General features: G+C 41.9%; 1 protein-coding gene across 3 annotated transcripts in view; it reads right to left on the bottom strand.

The window, feature by feature from the left end:
* Positions 1-624: 624 nt before the first annotated feature.
* Positions 625-25,475, bottom strand: part of PLD1 (phospholipase D1) — a 94,103-nt gene continuing 69,252 nt past the window's right edge. For 2 of the 3 annotated variants that reach the window (XM_067536574.1, XM_067536575.1), the window contains 8 exons: positions 22,849-22,959; positions 21,284-21,372; positions 17,364-17,477; positions 14,871-14,920; positions 13,709-13,843; positions 9,669-9,822; positions 8,254-8,371; positions 625-7,569 (listed from right to left, as the gene is read on the bottom strand). In XM_067536574.1, the coding sequence (XP_067392675.1) occupies positions 7,345-7,569; positions 8,254-8,371; positions 9,669-9,822; positions 13,709-13,843; positions 14,871-14,920; positions 17,364-17,477; positions 21,284-21,372; positions 22,849-22,959 (996 nt within the window). In that variant the 3' untranslated portion in view covers positions 625-7,344. The remainder of the gene's footprint in view (positions 7,570-8,253; positions 8,372-9,668; positions 9,823-13,708; positions 13,844-14,870; positions 14,921-17,363; positions 17,478-21,283; positions 21,373-22,848; positions 22,960-25,475) is intronic. The other variant, XM_067536577.1, reaches the window with a different exon arrangement.

Here is a 25,475-nt window from a genome sequence, read left to right as displayed (position 1 = left end):
CAGGGTCTTTCAGTGGAGATTAGAAGTGGTCCTAAGCCAAAGAGAGTAAACCAGGATCAGGGCTAAAAGATGAGCCCAAGTGAAAAGCCAGGATCAAGTGAGGCAGGTTCTCAGGCAGAAGCACACACCAGAGGTGTGCTTTGCTCAAACAACTCCCAGAAATAGCTTCCTGGTTTATGTAGGGAGTGCTAGCCAATCAAGGAATTGCAGAGGGCTGCCGCTCATGCCCCTTAGGGTGGGACTTCCTGCAGTACACCTTGGTGACAGCCCTGAGTAGGTCCCTGGTAGCAAAAAGGAAGCAGCACCTGTCTGGAACCCTACAGACCCTGGTTTTAGACCCCCAGGTTCTTATAGTAACGTTACTTTAAAATACATTGGTTTTCATTGACTATAAACAAGTTAGCAATGCCATTGTTCCAGGGATAATTTTATCTTGGGCTGCATTGTTAAAGATTTTTTCACCCTGAGTCTGCTCTGCCTTTACAGTGGTTTTACAGCCACAGAGTTTCACTAATTGCAGTGGAAGCTTTCTTCATTCAATGCCAGAGCAGAATTTGGTCTGCAGTTTGCAAAAATGATCATAATTCCAAAAGCAATTGAAAATGAAAAGTCATCAGCCAAATGTTTCTGATACATTATATTTAGTTATATTTTCAGTCAATTAATACATATTTATTAACCAAATACAGTCATAGGTAGGGAAGGAAGCAGCCATTAGCAGAAACATGTACACAAAACTGTCAATTCAAATCCCTTCACAGAAGGAACATTCACAGTATTCACAATTTTATCAATCTAAAGCAGAGAAGTACAGCGATTTGGAATCATGTCAATCCTTCTACAACTAAAGTACAAATATTGTGGAAGCTCTTGGTTTGTCCATTAGTTTATTTAGAGGCAACTTGAACATTTCTTGACCTGTGAATTAAAAACGACCTAATTTTCTCATTTCGTGCATGTCAGGATAGAACCAGATAAGTAAGAATTACTCACAACATCTACATTATTTTATGAAACTGCACTGGTAGGTTAAAAATAGACTGATCACAAATGCTTGAAAAGCAGGCGGAAAAACAAAACAAAAAGGAGCATTCCATTCAGTTTTAGATTTACAGTCTGTGGGCCTAATTCTGATCTCATTTACATTGGTTTTAATTACATACATTCATTTACTGCAGTGGAGGTACACTCCCAACTAAGGCCCTGATTCTGCAAGGGTCCTGATTTCAGTGAGGCTCAGCATGGGTGAGAGAGTCTGAATCAGCTACCAGGATCAGGGTCTTACAATGCAGGAGGTCAGAATAAAACCCTGTGGCTGGTATGGCAAATGCCTGCCTCGTCCTATTGCACACCTAAGATGGCACTGTGCAGGTTCTTACTCTGCTCGTATCAGAGGTCACTAGGAACTCTGGGCCAGATCCTCTGCTGGTGTGAAATGGTGGGACTCCACTGTGGTCAATGGAGCTATGTTAGTTTACACCAGCAGAGGAGCTGGCCCTAAGTGGTGGAAAAAAACTGCATTAGTGTAAAGAATCATGCAAACTTTTTTTTTCCATTTGTCTCAGAACTGCCTCTGCTTGATTTTTAAATAAAACACACTACTCTGTAATAACTGTACAAACACCTATACAAATTCCTCCTCCAGATTACAATACCAAACCAAACCCAGGTTTGATTGGATGTAGTTGTCTCCTTTGAAGGCAGATAGTTGCACGATTTGAGTAAATAGATACATTAAAATAATATCCTAGAGGCCGAGCCATGCAATCTTCACTTAAGCAAAAAACTCTCACTGAAGGCAGTGGGGCAGAATAAAGGCTGCACGAGAAGGTTCTAAACCATGATGTTAATTTTAAAAATATGTCTGGATCCTAACACGACCAAGGAAATGTACAGATATTTTGATCCTAATCTCTGGTTCCAATCCTCACCAGAACTCTCACCAGCCCTCACCACCCGCACTGAGGCCATTCCCCAGCAACTCTTCTGGGATAAATCCCAGGAGTTTATCCAAATTCCTGTTATAGTTTAAGAATCCCTCCCATTTCCACTTGCTCTTACATTTCAGCTTGATATCCTGGCCACCATCGTTCTCAGGTCTAGTCTGCACTAGAAAAGGTTTGCTGGTATAGTTGTGCCCGTGAAGCTATACTGGCAAACCCTCCTCGGGTAGTCGCAGCTTCTACTGGCAACAATATGCTTTTTCCACTTTAACAGCACTAGGGCTTGTGGTGATATAAAAATGTCATTAGAAAAAAAATCACATCCCTAATCAACGTTATTGCATGGGAAAAAATGTTTAGTGTAGACATGGCCTAAGCTAAAATGTTGCTGGACTCCCTTCCAAGTCTACTGCTTGCTAACAAGCCAGAGAGGATGCTGAGTGATAAAAGGGACTTCCTTCCCCTGGAACCGACCCTGTTTTCATGTCAGCCAATGGCAAGGCTCTTTCGTTGCAAACTGGATCAGAGCTTACAGTATGTCTACACTGCAGCTGGGAGTGAGCCTCCCAACCTGGGTAGATGGACTCATGCTAGGGGGGCTCGAATTAGCATGTTAACAATAGCAGCATGAACATTGTGGCTTGGGCTTTCAAGCCTAGAAGACTGGGTGAACTTGAGAACCCAATCTCCATCCTGAGCCGCAGCATCCACACAGCTATTTTTAGTGCACTTAGCTTGAGCCCCCCTAGTGTCTCTCTGCCCAGGATGGGAGTAGACATACCCAAAATGTGCTGCTCTTGAGTACTCTCAAATTCAGCAAGTCTAGAAGTTGTGCCAACAGCCTGGGATCTCCTGCATAACAGTGGGTGGCTTTTTGGGGTACAAATTATTTTAATAATCAAGTGCTTAGATTATGAAATCTCATTCTTCATTTTTTTTTTACCATGCATACTTTTCTGTGCTACAAAATAAGTCCCATGCTGCATCTATACCACAAAACATATATTAAAACATCCTGTTATTTAAAAATATATAGAGATAAGAAGGGATCTTGAATTCTCATACTGGCATCTGCTTAAGAATATCCACCATAAATCTTTCACCCAGGTTGAATCATGAAATATAAGATCTGAGTCTGGAAGAAATTTTACAATTTTTTAAAAATAAAAGCCATAAAAACAGTTCACATGTTTCAGAAACTACTTTAACCTAAAACAGCATCACTGCTTACAGTACAGTCCATTTGCAAGTGATTATGCCTTTGGGTATTCAAAGTAAAAGTAAAACCCTGCCCCGGGTTTTTAAGTACTGAAGACTGGTGACTGTTGACATCTTCCAAGGTGTTAAACATCATCCCTGCTGTGGCTTCATAGCATGTGAAAGAAAAGTCTAATTAACAGACATTCACAAAAGACATCTACCTCTGTGCAGGCTGTGAATATGTATGAAGAATGATGTAGAGCACAGTAAGTGCTATGGAGAGAATACTTCCTCTTGTGAAAACTTGTAGGCTTTGTACTGTAGGGTGTCTTGACACTGCAAGTTGTTCTGCACGGGTGAACCCTGGCCTTGTGTGAAGCTTCACTGAGTCAATGGGACTCTTCAAGGACGCAGGTATCCGTCCATACATCTTGCAGAATCAGGACCTAAGAGTGTAAGAGATTTCCAGAATCTTGGTTACATTTGAATATTGAAACAATATTGAATTTGAAGATGCATCAATCCCCTAGAGTATAGGGAATGGCAGTTTTGTCTCAGCTTTATTCTTCTTAATACTACCATCTTTCTTTCCCCTCATCCATAGAGGACAATAAAACAAAGGTTTTCAGTTAATGTTAAGAGTACGGCATGCAACAAAATCAGGGGAATTCAAAATGAAGAATTTCTTAACTTGTCCATTCACACTGACCGGAACTCACTCCAATGCAGAGAGCCAGCGCAATGCCCATGCGTGACTTAAATTCTATTTAAGCCTCATTTAAAGTGCTGCATAGACTCTATGCACATGGGTGAATCTCACCCTCTGTTTTCAGGCAGTGGCAAGATCTTCAAGTAATGAGGTGTTTTATACACCGCAAAGCTAACATATAGAACAAAGAGGGTAGATTAAGAATGGTGTTTCAATACTAACGCAGAATTCCTTGGCTGTATGGGTTGACATCAGACCCCTAACATCATCGGAGATGGGCAAATGTGTCACGGTTTGGGTTTTGCACGTCAGTTGTGTTTTGGTTTTGGAAAGACAACCTGGGGGACAAGCCGGATCACATTATCTACGAAGCCCAAAGTTTCAATACCACTTCAAAGAGGAGCTGTAAGGATCAAATAGTGATCATCTAGACCGGTGGTCCCCAAATGTTTTATGTCGCGCCCTCTTACCTTTGCCTGCACCCACTCGCCCCCCTCAGCTGGGGTTGGGAGTAGGGCCAGGGTCAGGACCTGTGGCTGGGGGCACGGCGATGGTGGGTAGGGGCCGAGTTGAGAACAGCTGCCAGGAAGTGGGGGCCAAGGCCAGGCGCGGAGGATGAGGGCTGGATGCTGAGGCTGGGCGCTGACGCTGTGGCCACCAAGGCTGGGAGCGGGGCCGAGGACCAAGCCAGGGAACTGCGGCTAGCAGCCAGGGCTGAAGCCAGAGCCATGGTTGGGGGTGAGGCTGGAGCAGAGCCTGGGGCAGATTGGGGTGGCATTCCCTCCCCACCCATCCTCCATGGGGGCTGGCCCAGGCCCTGCTACATCCCTCCCTAACATGGGCATGCCCCACAGATTGAAGATCTCTGATCTAGACAGACGGAAGGTGATACAAGCCTTATACGCTTCTTTAGGTTTGGTGTGTCGGTCTGGTGTGATTGAATATCTGGTTTTGGCCTCTTTCGACTATGAACACATACCTGTGTGGTTTAATGTCAATATTTGGCAGGCTACAACTGGCCAGTGGTTTTTAATGAGAATTTAAAAGCCTTGGTCTAGCGTTAAAAGCAGAAGTATGTTGATGTTTTAGTTTCCTGGCTTTGCAGCGGTCACTTGATAGCACGTTGCTCTTCCACAGGAGCTGGCAGGTCAGCCCTACGTCTCATTTTAAACAACAAATATGATTTTAAATAATAATGCCCAACAAATCTTGAGGGAACCTAGTTATCTGCAGTGCACTACACAAAATCACAGTACCTAAGGACACGCTGCAGCTTACTTCATAAAAGCTGTGCATGCACTATTGACAGATCAGATAGACCATTGGTTCACCGAACTTAAGGAATGGGTCTGTGTCCCATCTATATCACTAATTAATTGCATCTAAAAAATATGAGCATGCAGTAACAGACAACATAGCAGCTAGCTGGGACTTAGGCGGCCCTTGACGAATGGTAGTGTTTGTTACTTATTAATGTGATGTAGTGCTGCAAAATGACTTTACACCGAATTACAGTCTAAAGATATATAGAGCAATCAGCTTAAATGTAAGATATGTGCCAACAGTGCTTTAACCATATCTTTCAAAATGACGTCACCATTTTTTTTTTTTTTTTTTTTTTTAACATTAATGAAAGTTAAGCATGTTGGAAGCTTGTCAATGTCTTTTTTTTTTTTTTTTTTTTAAAAAAGGACAAATTTACTTATAATCACTTGAATTTTTTAGCAAAGAGAAACATAGCAATGAAAGTTCATAAGCCTTACGGATAAGGAATGGTGACGGCTTTTACTAGACCAGTGGTTCCTAACCTTTTCTCTGCCATGGTACACCTTGATACCTTTAATTATTTTGAGGCACACCACCAGATAGTCTCCACATGAACTCATGAATATTCAACGAGCCAATCCAGAACTCGTCAAGTCGTTTTTCAAAAAATTCCATGGCGCACCTGCCCAGGCCTGACAGCACACCCGCGTGCCGTGGCATACCAGTTGGGAAACACTGACCTAGACTACAGATTGAGGGCTGTGTCTGGATTTTGCTTGGTGAATGGCACTCAGATAACATTCTGCACTCAGAACCTGCAGTTTTAGCGTCTCACTGTTTCCAGATAGGAACCCAATGTTATGAGTTTCTTATTAATTGTGCCATTCGTATTAGTAAATGGAAAGCAAAAAGATTTTCCATGCTGAGTGAGTTTATCTGTCCTTGGGTTGACATGGTGTCACATTTCTGCACTGCAGAGACTGTTCAAAACCATGACTTTCCATTACTGGAGCAGGTCACAGAGACAAGATCAGTGCTATCTCTCCACTGATAGCCTGTGGAGGGGTGGGTGAACTCAGTAACTTTGATCAACCTTGAACATCCTCAGCTCGAAATTTCAACTCTCACTCAACTGTTACTGGGTTCTTGTTCCTTATAGGTGAAACAGTGGAAAAGAAAGTAGGGGAAATCTCTGCGGATTTAATGCAGTGTATACACACAAAACTGTGTATGTATAATGCATTCTATACACACAAAAGAGAGGACCCAGTTTTGCCAGCATAGCTTTTGAGGTTCTCTTCTCCCTAATACCTAGCACCAGGCTTTTCTTTAGCTAGAAAAATGTAAGGTGTTGGTTAAAAAGGCTGATTCTCCCTTGGGGAAAAAATATATAGCTTAGATAATTAAAAAAAAAAAAAAAAGAGGGTTGCTGAACTCAGACAAGTTCTGCAAATCCTGAAAACCTGTATTCAAGAGATTCCCATCATCTCAAACTCCATTGGGGATTGCCCATCACCAAGATCAACACAATAGCATGCTGTGCATGAGGAATGTTGATTACTGTAGTTGTAGCAAAAAGCCCAGTGTTTTCCCCTGGTGGGGCAGAAGAAGAGAACACATTATTCTGACAGAAGGGTGTTAGTCCTTTGCTATCTAAGCAATGTAACATCTACGCTCGATAGGCAATGATCGGAAAGGAACACCTGAGTTGGCCTCAGGCAACATTTCCCAACAATTATGGAGGTGTAAGCAGTGGGGGAATACGTGAGGGAATACAAAACAGGGATGAGGCTAACTCCAGCTAGGTAATAAACAGTGAATACAACAGGCTTTAGAAAGCACCAATAGCCTACAACTCCTGAGTATCACAATTACTGTACATATATAATCACACTGGCAGTAGTAATATACATTATGATTTGTCTCCCTTCATAGGAGTGGCCTGCATCTTTAAGGTGCTTAGAATAGGTCTGTAAAGAAGTAACTTCCCTTTCAGTGAATAGAACTTGTCAATGATCATTTTTAACTGTCAACTTTTCTTTCCCTCCCCATAACAGTGACATTTTGTCTGAAGCTGTTCCACTAAAATCCTTAAGAAAGGCACATTAATTTGATGGAGACCTTTTCTGCGGTTACCTGGGCAATAAAAAGCTTTTTGAAATAATAGGGTGTGCAAACTTGTCTCCAAGGAACCAGACTTTAAACTCTAAAGCAGTCTAAATCTCCCTAAGTCCAAACCTCCATGGGCACCATGGATTCTTTTGTTCCAACAGAAGGAAGCAAGTTTTCTTCATCCAGGAAACGAAAGGGGAATTGCACTAGAAATCCATGAATCTTCTTTAATTCTTCTGCTGCTTTTGCAGCATCTTTGGTTACTAATTTTGAACTTGTGATGAAGTCACGCAGCTGGGCTAAATTATTCACCTCATCGCTGGGAAGGCATCGGAAAACCTGATTAAAATAGAAAGAGGAGGTAGCGTATAAGCACAGAGGAAAATGTCACGACATGCATTGCACAGTGGAAACTGACGCTGCTGTAAATGACGCTAATGGAGCTCGATGCTAATGGAGCCTGGGGAGCTTAAGAATTTGTACACACACCTCTATGAGAAAATCTTTAGGGCAATCTCAAAAGACTGGAGCTTGCAAATTAGGATCCCTGGGACTTTTGCTGATCCCCATAGGAGATTATCCCAAATTAGCAACAGCTAATTTGCTTTTATAAGTGAGCCTTGCTTTGCATACATCCAAATAGAAAATTCTTACTTAAAGGGCCTGATTCTCTCCTCACACATGCTGGTGTAAATCAAGAGCTCCAGAAACAGGAGCTGCAATACTCTATAAAATCAGTGTGTAAATGAAAGAGAATCAAAGTTGCTACCTTGTTTGTCTGCCAACTGTAAGGTCCAAAGGTTTATGCCACTGACTAAAAGAAAACCCTTCATCTGATGTGGCCTTTTCCTGCTCATAGCGTGTGTGATTTCATGAAATATACAGCATTCAAAACATCTAGATATTATCTGCCCCTGCCCCATCAATTCCTCTCCCACAAAACCAAGATGTTGCTTCTCTCATTGACATCTGTCAACAGTGAGAATGCTGGAGGCGAAAAGAGAAATAAGCAAGGTACTTCACCTTATCAAAAATAGTGGCATTGCGAGCTGCTGTTGCAACCCAGACCTCCTTGAAGAATCTGTCACAAACAGGATCCTGGAGATCAGCATTGAAGTCTCCTGAATGACCAAGAACAACCCTGAAAAGGGGACAAAAAGAACCGATGCCAATGCAAGGTAACACAGAACCCTCCAGATGATTTTCATGAACACAAGTGTGATCCTTATCAGCTTCTTTCTTCTGGGGGAAAACAAAACCAGCCGTGTGCAGTTATTGAGTTAAATGACCCTAGAAAACCATCCCAAAGCCAAGACTCAGAAAGGACCCATGCTATTATTTTTATTATTATTTGTATTGCAGCAGTGCTTAGAGGTCCCAGTCACATTGTGCTAGGCATTGTACAAACATATAACAAGGAGATGGTGATACTGTTTATCAGAGAGTAAAAAGCCTTCTGCTAAATTAACAGCAGGTTTTCCAGAAGGTAGTAATGGAAGGGGCCTGAAGTCATTGGTTCAGAATACCAGCCATTCCCACCGATGGGAGCTGAGCGCATGCAAAACGCTGAACCTCTCAGGAGATGTTGTAAGACCAGGCTGCAGTGCTGGAGCTCTGTGTTCAAGTCCCCTGCTCTAACCACTAGACACACTCCCTCTTCTATGAGAAAAAAACAAAAACAAATCAATCCCGAAGAAGAAAGAAGAGGCTTCTCTTAGATAATTTCCTCAATACTTAATGGATGGTGCACTGAGACTTCCTTGTCGGCCGCTATTTCCTACACAGAATAGTCTGTCAGCCTTAGTGCTCTGTCTTATCTTCTCCTCCTTTCTGTTTAAAAACCATCCAGATGGAAAATGGGAAAAAGTCTTTCAATGAGAAAATAGCTGTGCTGCTGGCCAGATGGCTTCTCTGATTGAACAAATTCCCATTACCAAAAAAAAAGATAGCACCACCTAAAATGGATACAGTGCAATGGTGGTATGTGATCCTTAGCAAAGTATCATAGTCTTGTCTGCAAGTTCTCCCTGTTGAAGGGGTCAAGTAAAAACTTAAGAAAAACAGACTCCCAATTCAAACAGTCATCGAGGGGATAGAATGGGACACTGCATGGGAAATCATAAGTCTAGGCAACAGCAAAACTCTGTGGGCTAAACTCATGTAAGTGGGTGCAGGTCCACTGATTTTACAGGCGTTAAACCCACTCATATCTTTAGTCCAGGGCATATACATTATGGACAAATGCACAGATGCTCCGTTTTCAGAATCAATGAGGAATGCAATTTCTGCAAGGCAGCAGGACTGTATCTTCCTGCAGAAGTACAGAATACAAATGAGCACAACCTGTTGGGAAAAGACCTGCTGGGTAAAATCTTCCCGTCTTCCAATGGTTTAGCATGAGATTTCCATGCACCCTAATTAGATTCTAGCAGTCATACCTAAAACACCGGAGGCGGAGTGACTGAGCAAATCTTCCAGCTTTGTAGTCCTTTCCATCCATCACTGAAGGGATGGTTTCGGTGTCTTGCACAATAACAGCCATTTCACTGTCGCGTTTCCCCAGCATGCTGCGGTCATTGATGTTAGCAGAGCCTTTCCAGGGAAACATATAGCAATTATAATACCACAAACAACATGTACCACTTCCCCAAGGAAGGCGACCGTCAAAAAAGTGATAGGCTTATTTACCACCAGTAGGACTTGGGCCCAGATCCTCAAAGCCATGGGAATTAGGCACCTAAATAACTGTGAAGAACTGGGCTTTGCCAGCATGTCCTTTGCAGAACCCCAGCATTCACAGCACTCCCTAAGACTTGTGTGTGTGTGTGTGCGCGCGCGCATGTGCATGCGTGAAGGAAAATTTCAATTAGTATCTCTCCTCCAACCTCACACTCCTCCTAACACCATCACTTTACTGTCTGACCACCCTCTATCATCCCTCTGTGTGGTCCCTTGCTTCTGTATATGAAAAGTTCAGCTGCATGGATTTAGCTGACCTGCATTCAGTTGTCTCCAGGTCTCTTCCAATGCAAGTGATAAAACACCATGGGAGTTTATAGGTTAAAAAATCTCCTCCTTTGTCAGTAGGTGGTAGAGAGGAGGCTGAATTACCTTTGCGCCTCTTGGCACTGGAGAAGATCAATGTAAATGCCATGTGAACATTATCCATTCTATTCTCGTTAGCAAAACAATTTAGGTTGCTAAGGACTGAGTCTTGAGATGAAGATTTGTTAGCGCAGACCCTCCATCAAAGCTACTTCTGATTCAAAGAGCCACAGAAGAGCCAAGATCAGTTTGTGGGGAAAAAAATCTGCACATTCTCCATAAACTGCAGGGCACGAAATAGCTTAAACAATTCTGAATCCAATACTAAAGGTTTTAAAGCTTAATTTCTCAGTAGCTTCCAGCTACTCTTGCAGAGCCATACTAGAGCAGGCAAGGGCAGGGGTCACTGTTTAATGTGGTCTTTATTTAATATGTTTAATGGCACAAGCCAGCTTCTTTGTGTGAAGTCATTTTATGGATTTTCTTTGCAGCATTTATTTCGTAAGGAAAGAAAGGAAAAATTTTAACTTGTATTTGTGCCCTGAGCCAAGGCAGAACCCTCTTATGTAGAATTAGCATTTCTGCTAAAATAAACAACAGAAAAAGAAAACACCTTCAGGGTTTTTTGGGGGAGAGGGGGGAGAAGAGGAGTTAAGAAAGAAGGAAATCATTTCTGAGTCATACTGCACTGAGGGAGGGGAGGACTCCAGTTGCTAGCAACTAGTAAGTAAGGCTTCCAAAACTCCCAGGAGCCAAATTTTCATTTCTATGTATGGTGAGTTATGTGTGCAAGTTCCCAAGTATTGCTTACACAATGAAAATGTACTCTCCGAGGGCGAAGAAACCATTCTAACCAATGGGGACATTTGTTCTTTTTCTATTTTTTGCTGCGCTGTTGACGTAGCATTAGAATATATTGTGCAAAAGGTACAAAGTCAAAATATGAGAAAATTCTTTCAAAACATAGGCACAGGCCCTAATATACAATTATAACTTTTTTCTCTCTTTTTTGAGCATAGTTATGGCAGTTCAAAGTTGCCAGAGTGACTGTCCTGGAGAATTAGGTTGTTTAGCCATAGAAGAAAAATGAAGAGAGGTAATAGAAGCTTCCCCCATTATTCAGCTACTGTACTTAATTCTGTTCTGGGGGGATCATCTCCAAGACTGGCAGGTTCTCTATGGACATCCAGTTTTTAGGTTTTTTTGCCAGGTGCCAATTAATTCAGATTCTGATAGTGGTCTTTGTGGTGTGGACACCCATCTGCTAAGAACTGGGCTGCGAGAACCAGCTCATTCAACACAGATCACCTAACAGCCAATCCAGTCAAGAATCATTCCAGTGTATTTGCGATATCAAATGTGTCTTGGGTTGGGATCCTGTTACCATCAGGGAGAAACTGGCAACTATCCCTAAGCAACTCTGTGTGCCCATTTCTGCATCTCCAACTAAGCAGACATCCAAAAGCGGGTGCCCAATCAACCTGCATGTACAAAATGAGCAATGCACTTAGGCACTTTGCTTAATTGCCTGCTCAATGCTGGCAGAAAATGTAACCCCAAAGGAATTTAACTTATACTGCACAGACATCAGAAAAAAACATGGCACAGAAAAGCAGATAAGAGTTTGTCCCAGGAGGAAGGAGCAGCAAGAGACTATAATAGATGGGATTTAGCAAATTAACATATACCCACAAAAAAACCTCAGATAAAGCAAAAACCCTGCAACTATCTGGATTCTGCAGAAAGAGAAACCCAGATGCTTTAGCAATCCCAGTGACTGAATATGACGACTACAGCTGTATCAGGAGCTGCTAGAGAGAAGGGGAAAAATAAAATCAACCCCCTCAAAATACTCCCGCCACAGACACACTCCTCCACAATGCAGCTGAACTAAGACTTTATTCACATGTGCTTCAACCACTCAGGGCTTCAGTCACGTGGAATTATTTTCTTTGGGGGGGGGCGGGGAGCAATTAACCAAATTAATTGAAGTTCAAATCAATTAATCAGCAGGAAATTTAAGGCAGGACAAATCTGTGCCTTACTAGTTTGTAAACATCTGCGTCACTGCTCTCCTACTGCAGATGCTGAACTAGGGCCTGGCTTTTTCCACTTGGTTGTTGGCATTTCAGTAGGACTGGACCAGGTGCATGGGGTAGCACCGGGGAATGTCTTTAGCTCCACAGCAGATACATTAGGCAGCCGTGAAGCAGTTAAGCCCAAGCCTCTTGGGGTATGTCTACATTGCAAAAAACAAACCAAAACCCAAACAGACCCGTGGCGGTGAGTCTCAGAACCTGGGTCAACTGACTCGGGCTTGGAGGGCTTGACAACAGGGCTAAAAATAGCAGCGTAGACATTCAGGCTCAGGCTGGAGCCAGGGCGCTGAAACCCATTTGGGGGTAGGTCTCAGAGCCCTGGCTCCAGCCCAAGCCTGAACATCTACCTTGCTATTTTTAGCCCCAGAGTGTGAGCCCCTCCAGCATAAAACAGTTGACCTGGGCTCTGAGACTTGCTGCTGTGGGATGTGTTTTTTTGCAGTGCAGACGTACCCTTGGATGACAGCTAAACATACAGATAGCATTTACGTAGATGCAACACAATCCTGTGTTCATGATGATCAGCAGTAAAACTATTCTCGCTGTTCTTCATCCTAGAGACGTGATAAGACTATCAAAAGGACAACTACGTAGCAAACCTCCCCCGATCCCAATTCCAACCTATCTAAGGCTGTTTGCTATCAGAATTGTCCATGTGGAGGAGGACAGTATCATTCTGATTCTTACAAGACCTAATATTATGTTGCTCATGGGCAAAGCTTTCATACTGCTATAATAGGCTGAAAAGGGCTTTCTTAAAGAAGTATGAGTAACTCTGGCTCAAATTCTGCTCTTGTCTTGTGGTATAAATCAAAGCTAAATTTGGCCTTATGTTGTTATTTTATGACCTTATAATAAATATACAAAAACAGAGAGACAGATGAAAATGTATCTACTACTTGTTAAAACATAGTTTCCCAATGATCACATGTTCCCCAAACCTTCCAAATTTCACAGCACATTCTGGACTTTAAGGAACAGATGACAACTCTTGGCAATTTAGTGCTAATGCTGAGTTTGATGAAAGACAAATGGACAAAATTCCCTGCAGTGGGACAATCCTAGCCGCTGTGGGGAATTTCAAAGCCACATTTCTTTATCAATTAATCAATACACTTTAGAATCTTTTCTCCATCTCGCTTTCCCCATTAACTCATAATTACTTTACTTTTACATTCAATATACAACACCGGGAGAGGGTAACAGATACAATGAAGAGAGCACAGGAAGTAGAGAGAGCCACATGCATTTTGTACAAGGCACAGAAATCGAACAGGATTTTTCAGTCTGGGTAATCAAATGGTACAAATTTCTCCTGCAACCGTCTTACTCACCAATGATGACAGTATTGTCATCAGCTATAAGCAATTTGCTGTGAACGTAGATGAGTTCAGTGACGAGATTTTCATCCAACTCAGCATATGTTCGAAGCCCACAGAACGATATGTAGTTTATCCACTGATTTCCAACTGAAGATTAAAAGGGGCAATGAGGTGGGAGAGAGAGATGGTTGTTAGTAATATAAAGCCAAGGAAAAGCAAAACAATCAATTTTCAACATCATCTTAACGATAACATAATGTAAAGAAGTCTCTTTAAAATAGAGGCCACTCTGCTCTGGCCTCTGTGCCACTCTGGCCCATATAGACAGCTTGACTGGCTACCCACGGATTTCCCCATTTCGGATCAAAATCTGCCAGGTTGTGTTCAAGCACCTCCAGTTGATGCTAATGTTTGAGAACCATTTGGCAAGCTGGCTGTTTTCTCTGGCTGAGCTGTGGGGAGGTTTTTTGTCTGCATGTGTTGTGGAAAGCATGTTCTATTTTAAATTATCTACAGTTCAGAGTTGCACAAAGATACATGCGCCAAGGATGTATTGTGTGTGCCAGGTGTATTTATGAAACATGTTTCTCATGGTGCTCTGATTTCCATCCAAGCAAATTCAAGGACACAGGCTGGTCCGGAGAAAGCAATTGTGATAACATTGTTATAATTAAATAGTTTTTATCTCTGTGTGGTCATTGGGTGCAAAGCCACAGTGTAAGAAAAAGCCATCTCAAAAACAGCCAAAGGCCATATGACCCAATAAACAAACTCCAAAAGTGGTACAGAATCACACAAAAGAATTCCCCACCCAACAACCTATAAAATACACACTTCTACCTTCCTCACTCCATCTTTGTGCTGCATAACCCAACACTAGAAACCAACCTCACCACAACAATCTCAAGCTAAACAGAAACAAACTTTGGGAGTCTTGCCCATGAGGATGCCACAGATTGGATCCTACTGCTTGATTATATTTCATCAGCTACACAGATGTTTTTGGCTATTTTTCTTTCCCTTATTTTGAAGATGTTTGAAGATTGTCTTGACATAATTGCAGTATTCTGTGTTATTGAAGTTTATACAACTGGCAACTGGATGAGTTAATTTATGCTTTATAACTCATCAAATAAAGTTCAAGACCGAATACTGAACATCACAAAGCACTTACTTTCTGCTTTCAACTGTCCAAGGATAGAATTTTCTCCTCTGCACATAGTCCTGGAAAGAATTAAGGCAGCAGTTACAAATACAAAGGACCTGAAGCAATGACGTCTGATTAGGTGAAGTTAGTGTACTCCTAATGTGCTAATCAGAAACAAGAGAGACATTTTAAGTACCATATAAAGAGAAGAGCTGTGACAGTCCCAGAATACATTTTTCCTAAACAAATGTTAACATGTATAGGACACAGAAGGGTGTAGAAGATCACATGCACCACTGGTCACCTTACACAAGGGAGGATATTGTTGTCTCATAGGGTATGTCAACATGGGGATAAAAAACCTGTGGCTGGCCTGGTTCAGCTAACTCAGGCTTACAGAGCTAAAATCGTTGTGTAGATGTTTGGGCTTGGGTTGGAGCCCAGGCTCTGGGACCCTTTGAGGGTGGAGAGTCCCAGAGCTTGAGCTCCAGCCCTGAACCTGAGCTGCAGGGCTTTTATCCCCATACAGACGTGCCCTTAGGCCCTGAGCAATGAAGTTAACAGGCATGAAAGTGGCTGATAAAAACTTTACACGCTAGTGAAGGCTTCAAAAATGAGGTGATGGACTCTAAAAGTCAGGTGACTACAAATACATTGGAAATACTGGAGGAGCTACTTCAAGTCAAGAATAATAAATATGTCGGATCAATGACCAAAGGGCAATTTGTCACCCCTCATAGAAAGGGACAAGCCAGATGGAAATACTGATGTTCTTCACTCAGGTTTCCTCTTGCATCCTTCCCTCAAGACAGAGGGGTTTTACCACCTAATGGAGGGGACATGGCGTGCAGCTCCAAAAACTCAAGAGAGGCTTAAACTTTGTAGGGGAAACTAAGAGCTTGTCTACCTGGCCCCATAGTTCACACTGCGGGGCTGTGAACTGCAGCGCACACCAAAGTGTGCACATGTGGACGCTGCTGGCGTGAACTGAAAGGTATCTAGTTCACGTTCACATCGTCCTCTTTGAAGAGGGATAAGTTAACACAAAGTAGGTACCTTTTAGTTCACGCCAGCGGTGTCCACACAAGCCAGTTACAGTGCAGTGCTTTGGTGTACACTGCAATTCACACCGCTGTAGGCTGCACTGCATTGTAGACATAACCTAAACATGATTCCTGCTGGTCACGGGACACTCAGTGCTGATTCCTTGGTGTCACCACCTTTATGGTGACATGGCTCCCTTATAAACCCATGCTGCCTTCAGCTGGCCCTCCCCCAGAAAGCAGCCACAGCAGTGCCACTTCCTTCCCCCTTCATTGCGCCTCTCTTCTACACAAGGAGAAGGGAGTATCGGGTCCCAAGGACCAGAAGGGATCTCTGAGCAGTCAGGTTTGAAAAAGACTATGGGGAAGATTTTCAAAGGCAAGATATGTGCCTAATCCTCAATGACTTTCACTAGGATTTAGGGTCTAACTGCCATTGGTGCCTTTGAAAATCTTTTTCTCTTCACCCCATCCCACCCCCAGGCTCTGTGGAACATTAGATTATACAATTTTGAGGCCTGTCTCAATCTTTACTCTTTGCAAAGTGATATATTGTGTGTGGGTCTTTCAGGTGGGGTCTCCTGTATTGTGTGTGAACATTACAGATCAGTATTTATGCACATATTTCCTGGGCCTGATATAGGTGCCCATGTTTGAAAATGCAGCCCATTATTCTTTTCAGGCTGATCTCAGGATTGGTGTGAGGATTGCAAGAAATTCAAACTCTGATGGAGAAAACCTAATAGGGCCCCTGACAAAAGCAATGTGTGAATTTACTTGGCAGACAAAACCGCAAAACTCTGAGCTCCCTCTGCTGGCTGGGCAACTGGGCATTCAAATAAAGCATTGTTCTCTGGGCTGAGCAGTCAGCTTTAATGATGGTGGAACTCAAAGGAAGATATAGTGGTGGTGCTATCGTTATTTGTTGTTGAACGCATAGAGCCACGTTAACCTCAGCTCTGTTGAAACCACCAGAAAATTGATACTAAAATACCATCAGGCTTCTTAAAAAATAGCAAAAACACACGGATAAACTAAAAAAAATGTGATAGCATCTAAATTCCATAAGAAGGGTGGAAATGTCACTTATAAGTAAATTAAGTCGAGCTCTTTCCGCTTGAATAAAAACTTATTTTGGAGCCTTATGGTGCATCCAGAAAGCAGGTTGGATCACATGCTCAGCTAATAAAATCCATGCTATCTTTAAGTCCAAAGTCACTATTGCAAGTAACAATAATAATATACAAAACCACCGGAGTGTTATGCAAAAACTGTATCACGGAGAAAGAGTTCATTCTTTTTTTCTTTCCCACATGCTGTATGTATGTTTGTACAGCACCTAGCATAATATGGCCTCGATTCTGATTGGGGCCTGTGGTCACTACCACAGTACAAACAATCAACACCCCTCCCTCCCCCCCAATATCACTATAAAGATCTTTGAGTCCCATGTCCTGCTTTGGACTGTGCACAGTACCTGTAGTTGAAGTGCATTATGGCCTGCAGTGCATTCCCACCTCCGGTTGAAATATCTCCTTCAAATCCAGGCAACAGCGGGATCACCACATACACTCGATACCGTTTGTTTTCCCTGAAATAAATAACCCAGTAATCCTCTTTCAATTTCTTTTCACCATGAAATACTAGCTCCAGTCCTGCAGCCTGTCCTTATTAAGGCTAAACTTCCATTTTCTTCACTGGCTCCCATTCCACTGACTTACTCCTCTGGTTTCTGTAGTAGGGTCCTACTTCATTTTTAAGGGAGTCAGTGTCAAATGTATTTTCAGATCAGGTCTTTCTCAACTGTGCTCAGCACTACAGCATTTATTTAAATGCTTATAAGGTATAACTTACTAAGAACTGAAAACAACAAAAACAAGTGTAGAATAAAAAGCAGGATTGGGACATACATAAGTGTAAGAGGTATGTTATGTATCACAGAGATGCAAGAGTAAGGTAATTTTCTTAAATGTTGTGTCTAGCTTTATGGAAATAAGTGAATTTGAGAACCTCCATTTAAACTGACAGCACAACCTTACTGAACATGGCTAGCAGTGTAGATTATTATTGTGAGGTTATTATGAGCATGAAAACAGAAAACAAAATTAAATCTGCAGTTTCCCTATTCTCCCAACCATGTCCTGTTTCCAAGCTGCAGATCACACTGGGAGAAGGGACAGACAGAAAACTCAGTGCATTGGCGAGGCTTTGATGAATGGGCCTTCCCAGAATATTTAGAAAGGGCAAATATTTGGCCTTATACATCACTTACCAGCAAAAGGGTTCAGTTTTCAAGTCTCCTTAATTGTGATCTGATCCTGGATTACCACTGACTTGCTAAAGCCACACATTTTTGCTTTTTCTTTGTTGACAGTTAGATGCTTATCTTGAGGGCCAGCCAATTTCCGCTAGGGCTTAATTCTAGAGATGCCCTTTAGCCTCTGTAATCCAAAATAATGGTAGGGTGCCGAACAACTGCAATTTAACTAATTAAAATTCAAATGTTCCCTGGCTTTCCAGATATTTTTACCACCTGTTTATGCTGGAGAGGTTTATGGCTGTTTTTACCACCATGTTTATGCTGGACAATTTCTGATTGCCTAAATTATCAAAGCCCAAATTGTTTTGTTACTGTACTCTCTATGTGAAGAGAGTTTTATTTACAGGACTCACCACTAGGTGGCAATGTAGTTCAATATGGATAAAGCCATTTAAAAAGTACCTAGGGGGGCCAGCTTACGTTTTTGCTAAAACTATTATTTCCTGGTAAATGTTTAATTAGCTTGCACCTTCAGATGACAGAATAATGGCTAGGGGATCAAACCTGGTTTTGATGTGACTACTAGTGCATATATCAGTGGAGGAATTTCTACTGTTAATGGAACAGCTACCATGGTGGCCCTGAAATTATTGCCAGTTGCTTGAACTATCAATGGGACTACTCATGCTTAAAGTTAAGCACTTCATGGTTTAACAAGCATGTGCCATTTGTAACCTCAGTATTGGAATAATACAGCATATCTTTAGTAAACAGAGGGAAGTGCAAAGATAATACTGAAGGTATTGAAGGAATTTTATCTATTTATCCTAGCTTAAGCTGTCAAGTGTTAAGGGCCACCATTGTGGATAAAATTTTAATTCAGTGTTATTTTTAAGGTAAACTTTAGAAATGGTTAAAAATGTCTCATTTGCACAGGACAGAACAAATATAAGTTGCAAAGATTTGGAAATGAAGGATATTAACTATTGATATTGATGAAAATATACGGTATTATGAGAAAAATTACTTATAATCAGCTAGTTCTTACAAAAAAACCAGTTTGCTTGTCTAAACATAACATAAAGCCTACCAAACAATGCTCATGAAACTGAGGAAACAAGGAGAAGAGGAACATTATGTATGTAGAAAATGTTTTGTCTAGATGATAGCAAAATATGTACACTTGACTGGGAACACTCAAACAAGATCTTCCATTTAGGATTAAACACTTGTTTTTCCAGATGGCCTTTTTTTTTCTTCCCTATCGAAGTTACAACATATACATTTCATTTGGAATAAATAAGTCTAATACAATGCCAAGCACTTTTATAGCAAACACAATCTGGGTGATTAAGCATGGACTTGATCTTCTACTCCGTTATGTCAGTTTCATTCAGGTGTTACTCCACTGAAATCAATGGAGTTATATGGCATAAAACCGGCCAGAGGTGAATCAGGCTTTGTATTTAAAAATGGGTCACTGCAGAATTTGTAGAACTTCCTCTAATCTTTCAATTAATCTAGCTCAGAAAAATGGTACTCTGTATGCAAATTTTTATATATAATACCCTCCCCAACAGACTGCAGCTACATGTATACTACGAGTTAGGACTGTGATTCCTGTCCTTCTCCACGTAGGTTCAATGAAAGCTAGCCTGAGTATAAATAGAAGCATGGCATGGGCAGCAGCAGCACCGGGTACATATCCATGTGGTTCATGCTGCTGCCTGTGCTCCCACAGCTACACTAAGATTTATACTTGTGCTAACTCTCATTAATTTACACCAGTGTAAAGAAGAAGAAAATCAGACCCTCTCTCTTTGAGGAATGTCAGTTCTTCACTTGTCTGTATTCCCTATGGAAGGGCTGAAGAGAGTCATCTAGATGACTCCAATGGGTTACTGAGGACCTTAACACCTCTGAAAATCAGCCCATATCTGCTTATGTTTGAGAGGCATATTTAAGAAACAAATATTGCAAATAAATCAGACTCATCCACGTGCACAGTGAAAAGCACAAGTGTTAGCTGGAAGGAGGAAGGAAAATGAGGAAGGTTTGCAATAATCTCAATCCAACACCATAGGGTGTAACGAATGTGTCTGAGGGTATGTCTAAACTGCAATAAAAAACCCACGCCATCAAGTCTCAGACCCCGGATGAACTGACTCAGGCTCGCAGGACTTGGGCTAGCAGTGTAGCTATTTGGGCTCTGAGACCCTCTCCCCTCACGGGGTCTCACAGCCCAGACACTAGCTGTGGCCCAAACGTCTACACTGCAGCCTGAGCTCTGCGAGCCTGAGGCAGCTGACCCAGGCCAGCTGCGGGTCTTTTCTTGCAGTGTAGACATACCCTGAAAGACAGACACCAGAAAACAAACCTAAGTAAAGCTGTCCAGGATCATAGAAAAGGCAAAACTAGTTCCTTTGTTGCGAAACACCCGTTAAGAACAACTGGCCCAAAGATAATATGACTAAGTGACAGCACTGACTAAGATACCTGACTCTGATCCATCCTAGCAACCGACAATAACTACTGTGCTACTTAAAATACTATGATTCTCTTGCAGTGATGGGGGGAATGTAAATATCCTCCAGCACTTATCAGAGAAAGGGCTGGTAGTGTAGTAATGGTCTAACCCTGAATCATGGTCAAATTCCTTAGAATATGGTAGCTTTCATTCTCTCCATTTAAAAGCAATCCCTCTGTATAGAGATCTTCAATAACCCACATATCCAGTTTATATGATTAAACTTACTTGTGTGTAAAGTTGAAGAGCAGTTATAACCGTGAAACTAACACCGAGAATGGACCTGTAATGGTAAGTGCGATTCACCAAACACAGTGCCAACGACTTGCTTTTTAACTGAATTAACATATATTATAGGGCCAAATTTAGCACTCTGCTACAGCAGTGCAAATCCAGAATAATGCCACCAAATTCAGTGGAGTTACTCCAGATTTACAGTGGTATAACAGAGCAGAATTTGTCCCAAGTAAATGTTGCCTCTGAGTAAAGACTGTGACATTGTGCTCCTTTATATATTATATTAAACCCTGTCTTACAAATGTAGTCTGGATTCCATTTACAATATTTTTAATATCATCCTAGTAACCACATCCTGCAACCACAAACTTACCTGTGGGCTTTAAGAATCCTCCGAGCAATAGTATCTCCAATCTTGTTAGAAACAACTTTGTCATCAGCACAGCTAATAAAAAACTGGTTCTAAGGGAAAAGCGACCAAAAAGAAATTCAGAATCATTTCATTTTTCTTTTGCCAATAATGAATGAATAATGAATGAATGATGTTTCAGTGGCTAGGCCTGGGATGCAGAATACCCAGGTTCACTTCCAGATCCAGTACTGACTTTCTGAATGACCATATACAAATCAGTTAGTCTCTCTCTGTCTCAGCTCCCCATCTGGAAAATGGGGATAGCAGCACTTCCCTGCCTCACAGAGGTGTTGAAAGATCATCAAGCTTTCAGATACTACGATAATGGGGGATGGACAGATATTGGCACAGACATTGGACAGGGAGCCCATTTTGCTACAGTTTGAAAGAGATATTTTTGCTGAACACAGAACAACGACACAATAAGACAACAGAGTTTAATCTTGACAAAAATCTTACAACCAGAAGGTGTGATTTCTGTTAGGATAAGAAAAAAATTAAGTGACTGTTTCTAGTATAAGCACAAATTACAGCCTCAAATGCGCAATGCTCAGAATTCTAAAAAAAATAATCAACAGATTTTGTGGCTATGGCAAAGCATGAAGCATTCCCAAGTTAGAGACTGCTTCCCAAACATGTAATTATCTCTGGATAATTATTCAGCATTATTGCCATCGTGAAACACTTTGACACATGAGGTGAAATTCTGTCTCACTGGAGTTTTGCTACTGACTTTATTGGGGCCAGTATTTCACCCCATGGTGTCTCCAAAGTCATAAATCTACATGCTTACAGGGCTGTGCGACTATTCTGTAATATATTTTGAGTCAAGAAGCAAATAGAGCTATGTCCTGCACAACATTTTTCTGGGTGGCAATTTATTATTTTAATTAGGTGGTGTCTGTCTGTGCGCTTGGGGGGAGGGGGGGGGGGGGGGGGGTAATTATTCTGGATTAATCTCACTCTTGAAACACTGCCAAGTAAAAAAACATCCAAATAGATGGGAAAGGATACAGAATAAGTGTCTCCATTCAGCCATTTTATTCCTGCATTTACAAGTCTATTTATACATAGGAGAATTATGCAAGTTCTAAGATACTATTAAGTGAGTTCACTGCGCATTGATGGGAGACCAAACACTTTGATATGTAGGGCTAGGAATGCAGTCAGGAAGGCAGCAGAGCCAAAAGAGCAGTTGGAAGAACATTGCATGGGAGACAGAAGTTGCTAGAGGATCTGGAAAGAGGAGTAGTAAAGGAGTGGCCTTGTATTTTAATCCACATTCTAAGTTCTGTACTGGTACATTGATTACTGACTTGACCAAAAGCCCATTCAAGTCAATGGAAACAATCCGATTGACATCAGGGGGCACCTGATGTCAGGCTCTATATTAATAGTCATGTTTCAACATTTACAAAAGGAAAATTCCAAAAATTAAAATAAAGAACTCTCCTGTTGAGGGTCAGAGGATATGCTCAGCATCTCGTTGAACCAAACTGCCAATGCCAGGCATCCTTGGTACTTACTTCTATATATATGTAGTGGTTGCTGTTTTCTATCACGCTAACATAGGCGTTGTGGATGGATTCTTCATGGTACTTGATGCCAGCTGACCAATCTGAAGCAGAACGGAGCACCTGTAAAGAGAAAGATTAGCTATTTTAGTTCTAGCTTGATATAAGATGGCACTGTCACCTCTTACTAACTGTAAAGGGAATGTTTTGAATTGGTTGGTTTCTTTTTCGTGATTTTACTGACTTATGTAACACACAACTTTTGATAATTACATGTTATATGTATAACAAGGGGAAAAGAAGTTTAGAAATACTGTTAAAAATTAAAACATTCTGATGAAGTAAAGTCCTTCATTCACCAGTGTGTTATCTACACCAGAGTAACTTCTCTGAAGTCAATGGAATTACACTGGTGTAAAATGGGAGACACAGGGTGGTAAATCTGGCCGCAAAAGTCTATTGTTTCCTGTAGTTCTTGTAATGTTGAATTGCCTTTAAAATATTTTCTTAAGGCTTGATCCTGTGTGTTCTTTGAACTCAATGACAAAACCCCCATTGACTTCAGTGATGCAAGATTAGCCATTTATTTCCTATGTATGCCATATTCCATCAATTTTACAGCTGAAATTCCTAGTGAAATCAACAAGTTTTGCCCAAAAACTGATGGATAATACACAGGCTACTGACACAAAATTTTAAACAGGAACAGCAGTCTTTGCCCTAAGCAGGTATGGCCGTTTACATTTTTGTGAACAATTCTTCCCAAACTGGTCAAATGTGTCAGATTAGTGATTTTTAATTTTAATTTGTAGTAGGTCAAATTCGCATTTAAATTATTTCTGACTGCAAATCAGAACAAGCACTTCTGAAGTAGGAGATCTTTCAAGATCCTCTGAGTGTATTATTGCATCCCCAGGTAGCAACAAAGCTTTTGTCAAAAGGCAGCCAAACTAACATGGAGAATACCCTTCGCTCACATTCTCTCCCATGTTTAATTTTGTCAAAACTCTTGTTTGTGCTCCAATAGTTTCCTGCCTTTGTTACGATGAACTCCTACTCACTGGCCTGTCCCGTCTCATCTCTCTCCTATTCAGGGTGTGCAAACTCCCACTTTCTAGATAGTTTTCCCTTCCTTCTGCTCTGACCATGCCTCTCTCCTTTTAAGATCTTTTTAAGATCTTGTTTTCATCCATATTCCATTCAAGCTTCTGGTCCTCACCTCAGTATTCGGTTCCAATATCTCTGAACTTCTCTCCTCCTGAATGTCATTCCACCCTCTGGGCTCCACCCATGCTCTCCCCTCAACACTCCATTCCTCTCCTTCATGCACACCACACCTATGCTTGGAGCAACCCCTCAGTCAACATGATGGCCACCATCTTGGCTGACATTGGGGACTGAACCAGGAACCGGTAGAGCTAAATGCACGAGTAGCTATACCTTGAGCTAAAGGAACAGGGGCAGGGCCTGAGCTATATTATCAGAGCTCACCAAGCTTCAATGAAGTGATGACAATTGACCCCAGCACAGGATCTGGCCCTCAGGCTGAGAGCTGTACCAGACTCACATGCTCTGTTGATCAGGCCCAGAGGAGGACACATCACACACATTGATCTGTAGGTTCCATATTTCCTCCAGACAGAGAAAGCTCATTCAAGTGTCTGAGACCCACAGCAAATCAAATACTGGATAAGTCCCCACGTTTGTGACAGCTGTCACATTGGCCAACACCAGGGACTGAACTCGGGACTTCCTGAGCTGAAAGCAAAAGTTACTGCAGTTTGAGCTGAAGAGCCAGCCTCTGTAGCTAGAGGCTGTAACAAACTCACATCCTTTATGAATTGGGCACAGAGATGGACACATTACTCACGCTGACCAGTGCATTACATCAACATGTGCTAAATGGCTTTCCTGGCATGCTTAAACCATTGTATGAAGCTCACCTCCTTTTGCAAGGTCTATGTCCTGCTCACATCCAAGTGTGACTCCACTGGCATCCACATTTGTTTACAAGACTACGGTTCCGCATTCACTTCACTTTTCAAGTGCTGGACAAGCAGTCCTACTCTCTTACTGAAGTCACGAGAATTGAAGTTGCTGAGCACCTCACCGATAGCACTCAGCAGCACCATGCAGGTCTGAGCGCCCAAAAGAACCGCCTGGGAGAAAGTATTATCATCCCCACCATATTAGTCAGCTCTTCTAGACAGAAAGCTGGCTGGTTTTTTTTAACAACACACAACCCAGTCTGCATGCAGTCTTGTGACACTCCCTTTTCCTATTGCTGGCTGTTTTCTGTGTGCTCTCTAGTGCAGACTTCTGTGGGCTCCAGCACTGGAGGAAACAGCCACAATTCCTTATAGTGAGCCATTAGCAGCTGCAAGAGCCAATTGCTAAGTCTGGGAAACAGTTTTGCAGCAACAGGATTCTCGCTTTTTGGTGTCTGGCCCACTCATAACTCGGTCTCTGGCCAGTGGGCCGGCACTGCTTGCGAAGAGTTGTGTGATGCAGCAGGTGTGAAACTGCACATTCACCTAAGATGGGATCCGTTTGCTCAGGAGATATTTTGCCAAGTTGGATGCCTCTTATTCTATGATTTACTTCTCATTCTAGTCATGAGCTACATTTTCCGGTATGTA

This window comes from Emydura macquarii, unplaced genomic scaffold, assembly GCF_026122565.2.
Source record: "Emydura macquarii macquarii isolate MOO-44397 ecotype Brisbane River unplaced genomic scaffold, CSIRO-AGI_Emac_v2 contig_3603, whole genome shotgun sequence".
NCBI lineage: Eukaryota > Metazoa > Chordata > Testudines > Chelidae > Emydura > Emydura macquarii.
The sequence above is the reverse complement of the archived record's forward strand: the minus strand, read 5'-3'. Positions and strand labels throughout refer to the sequence as shown.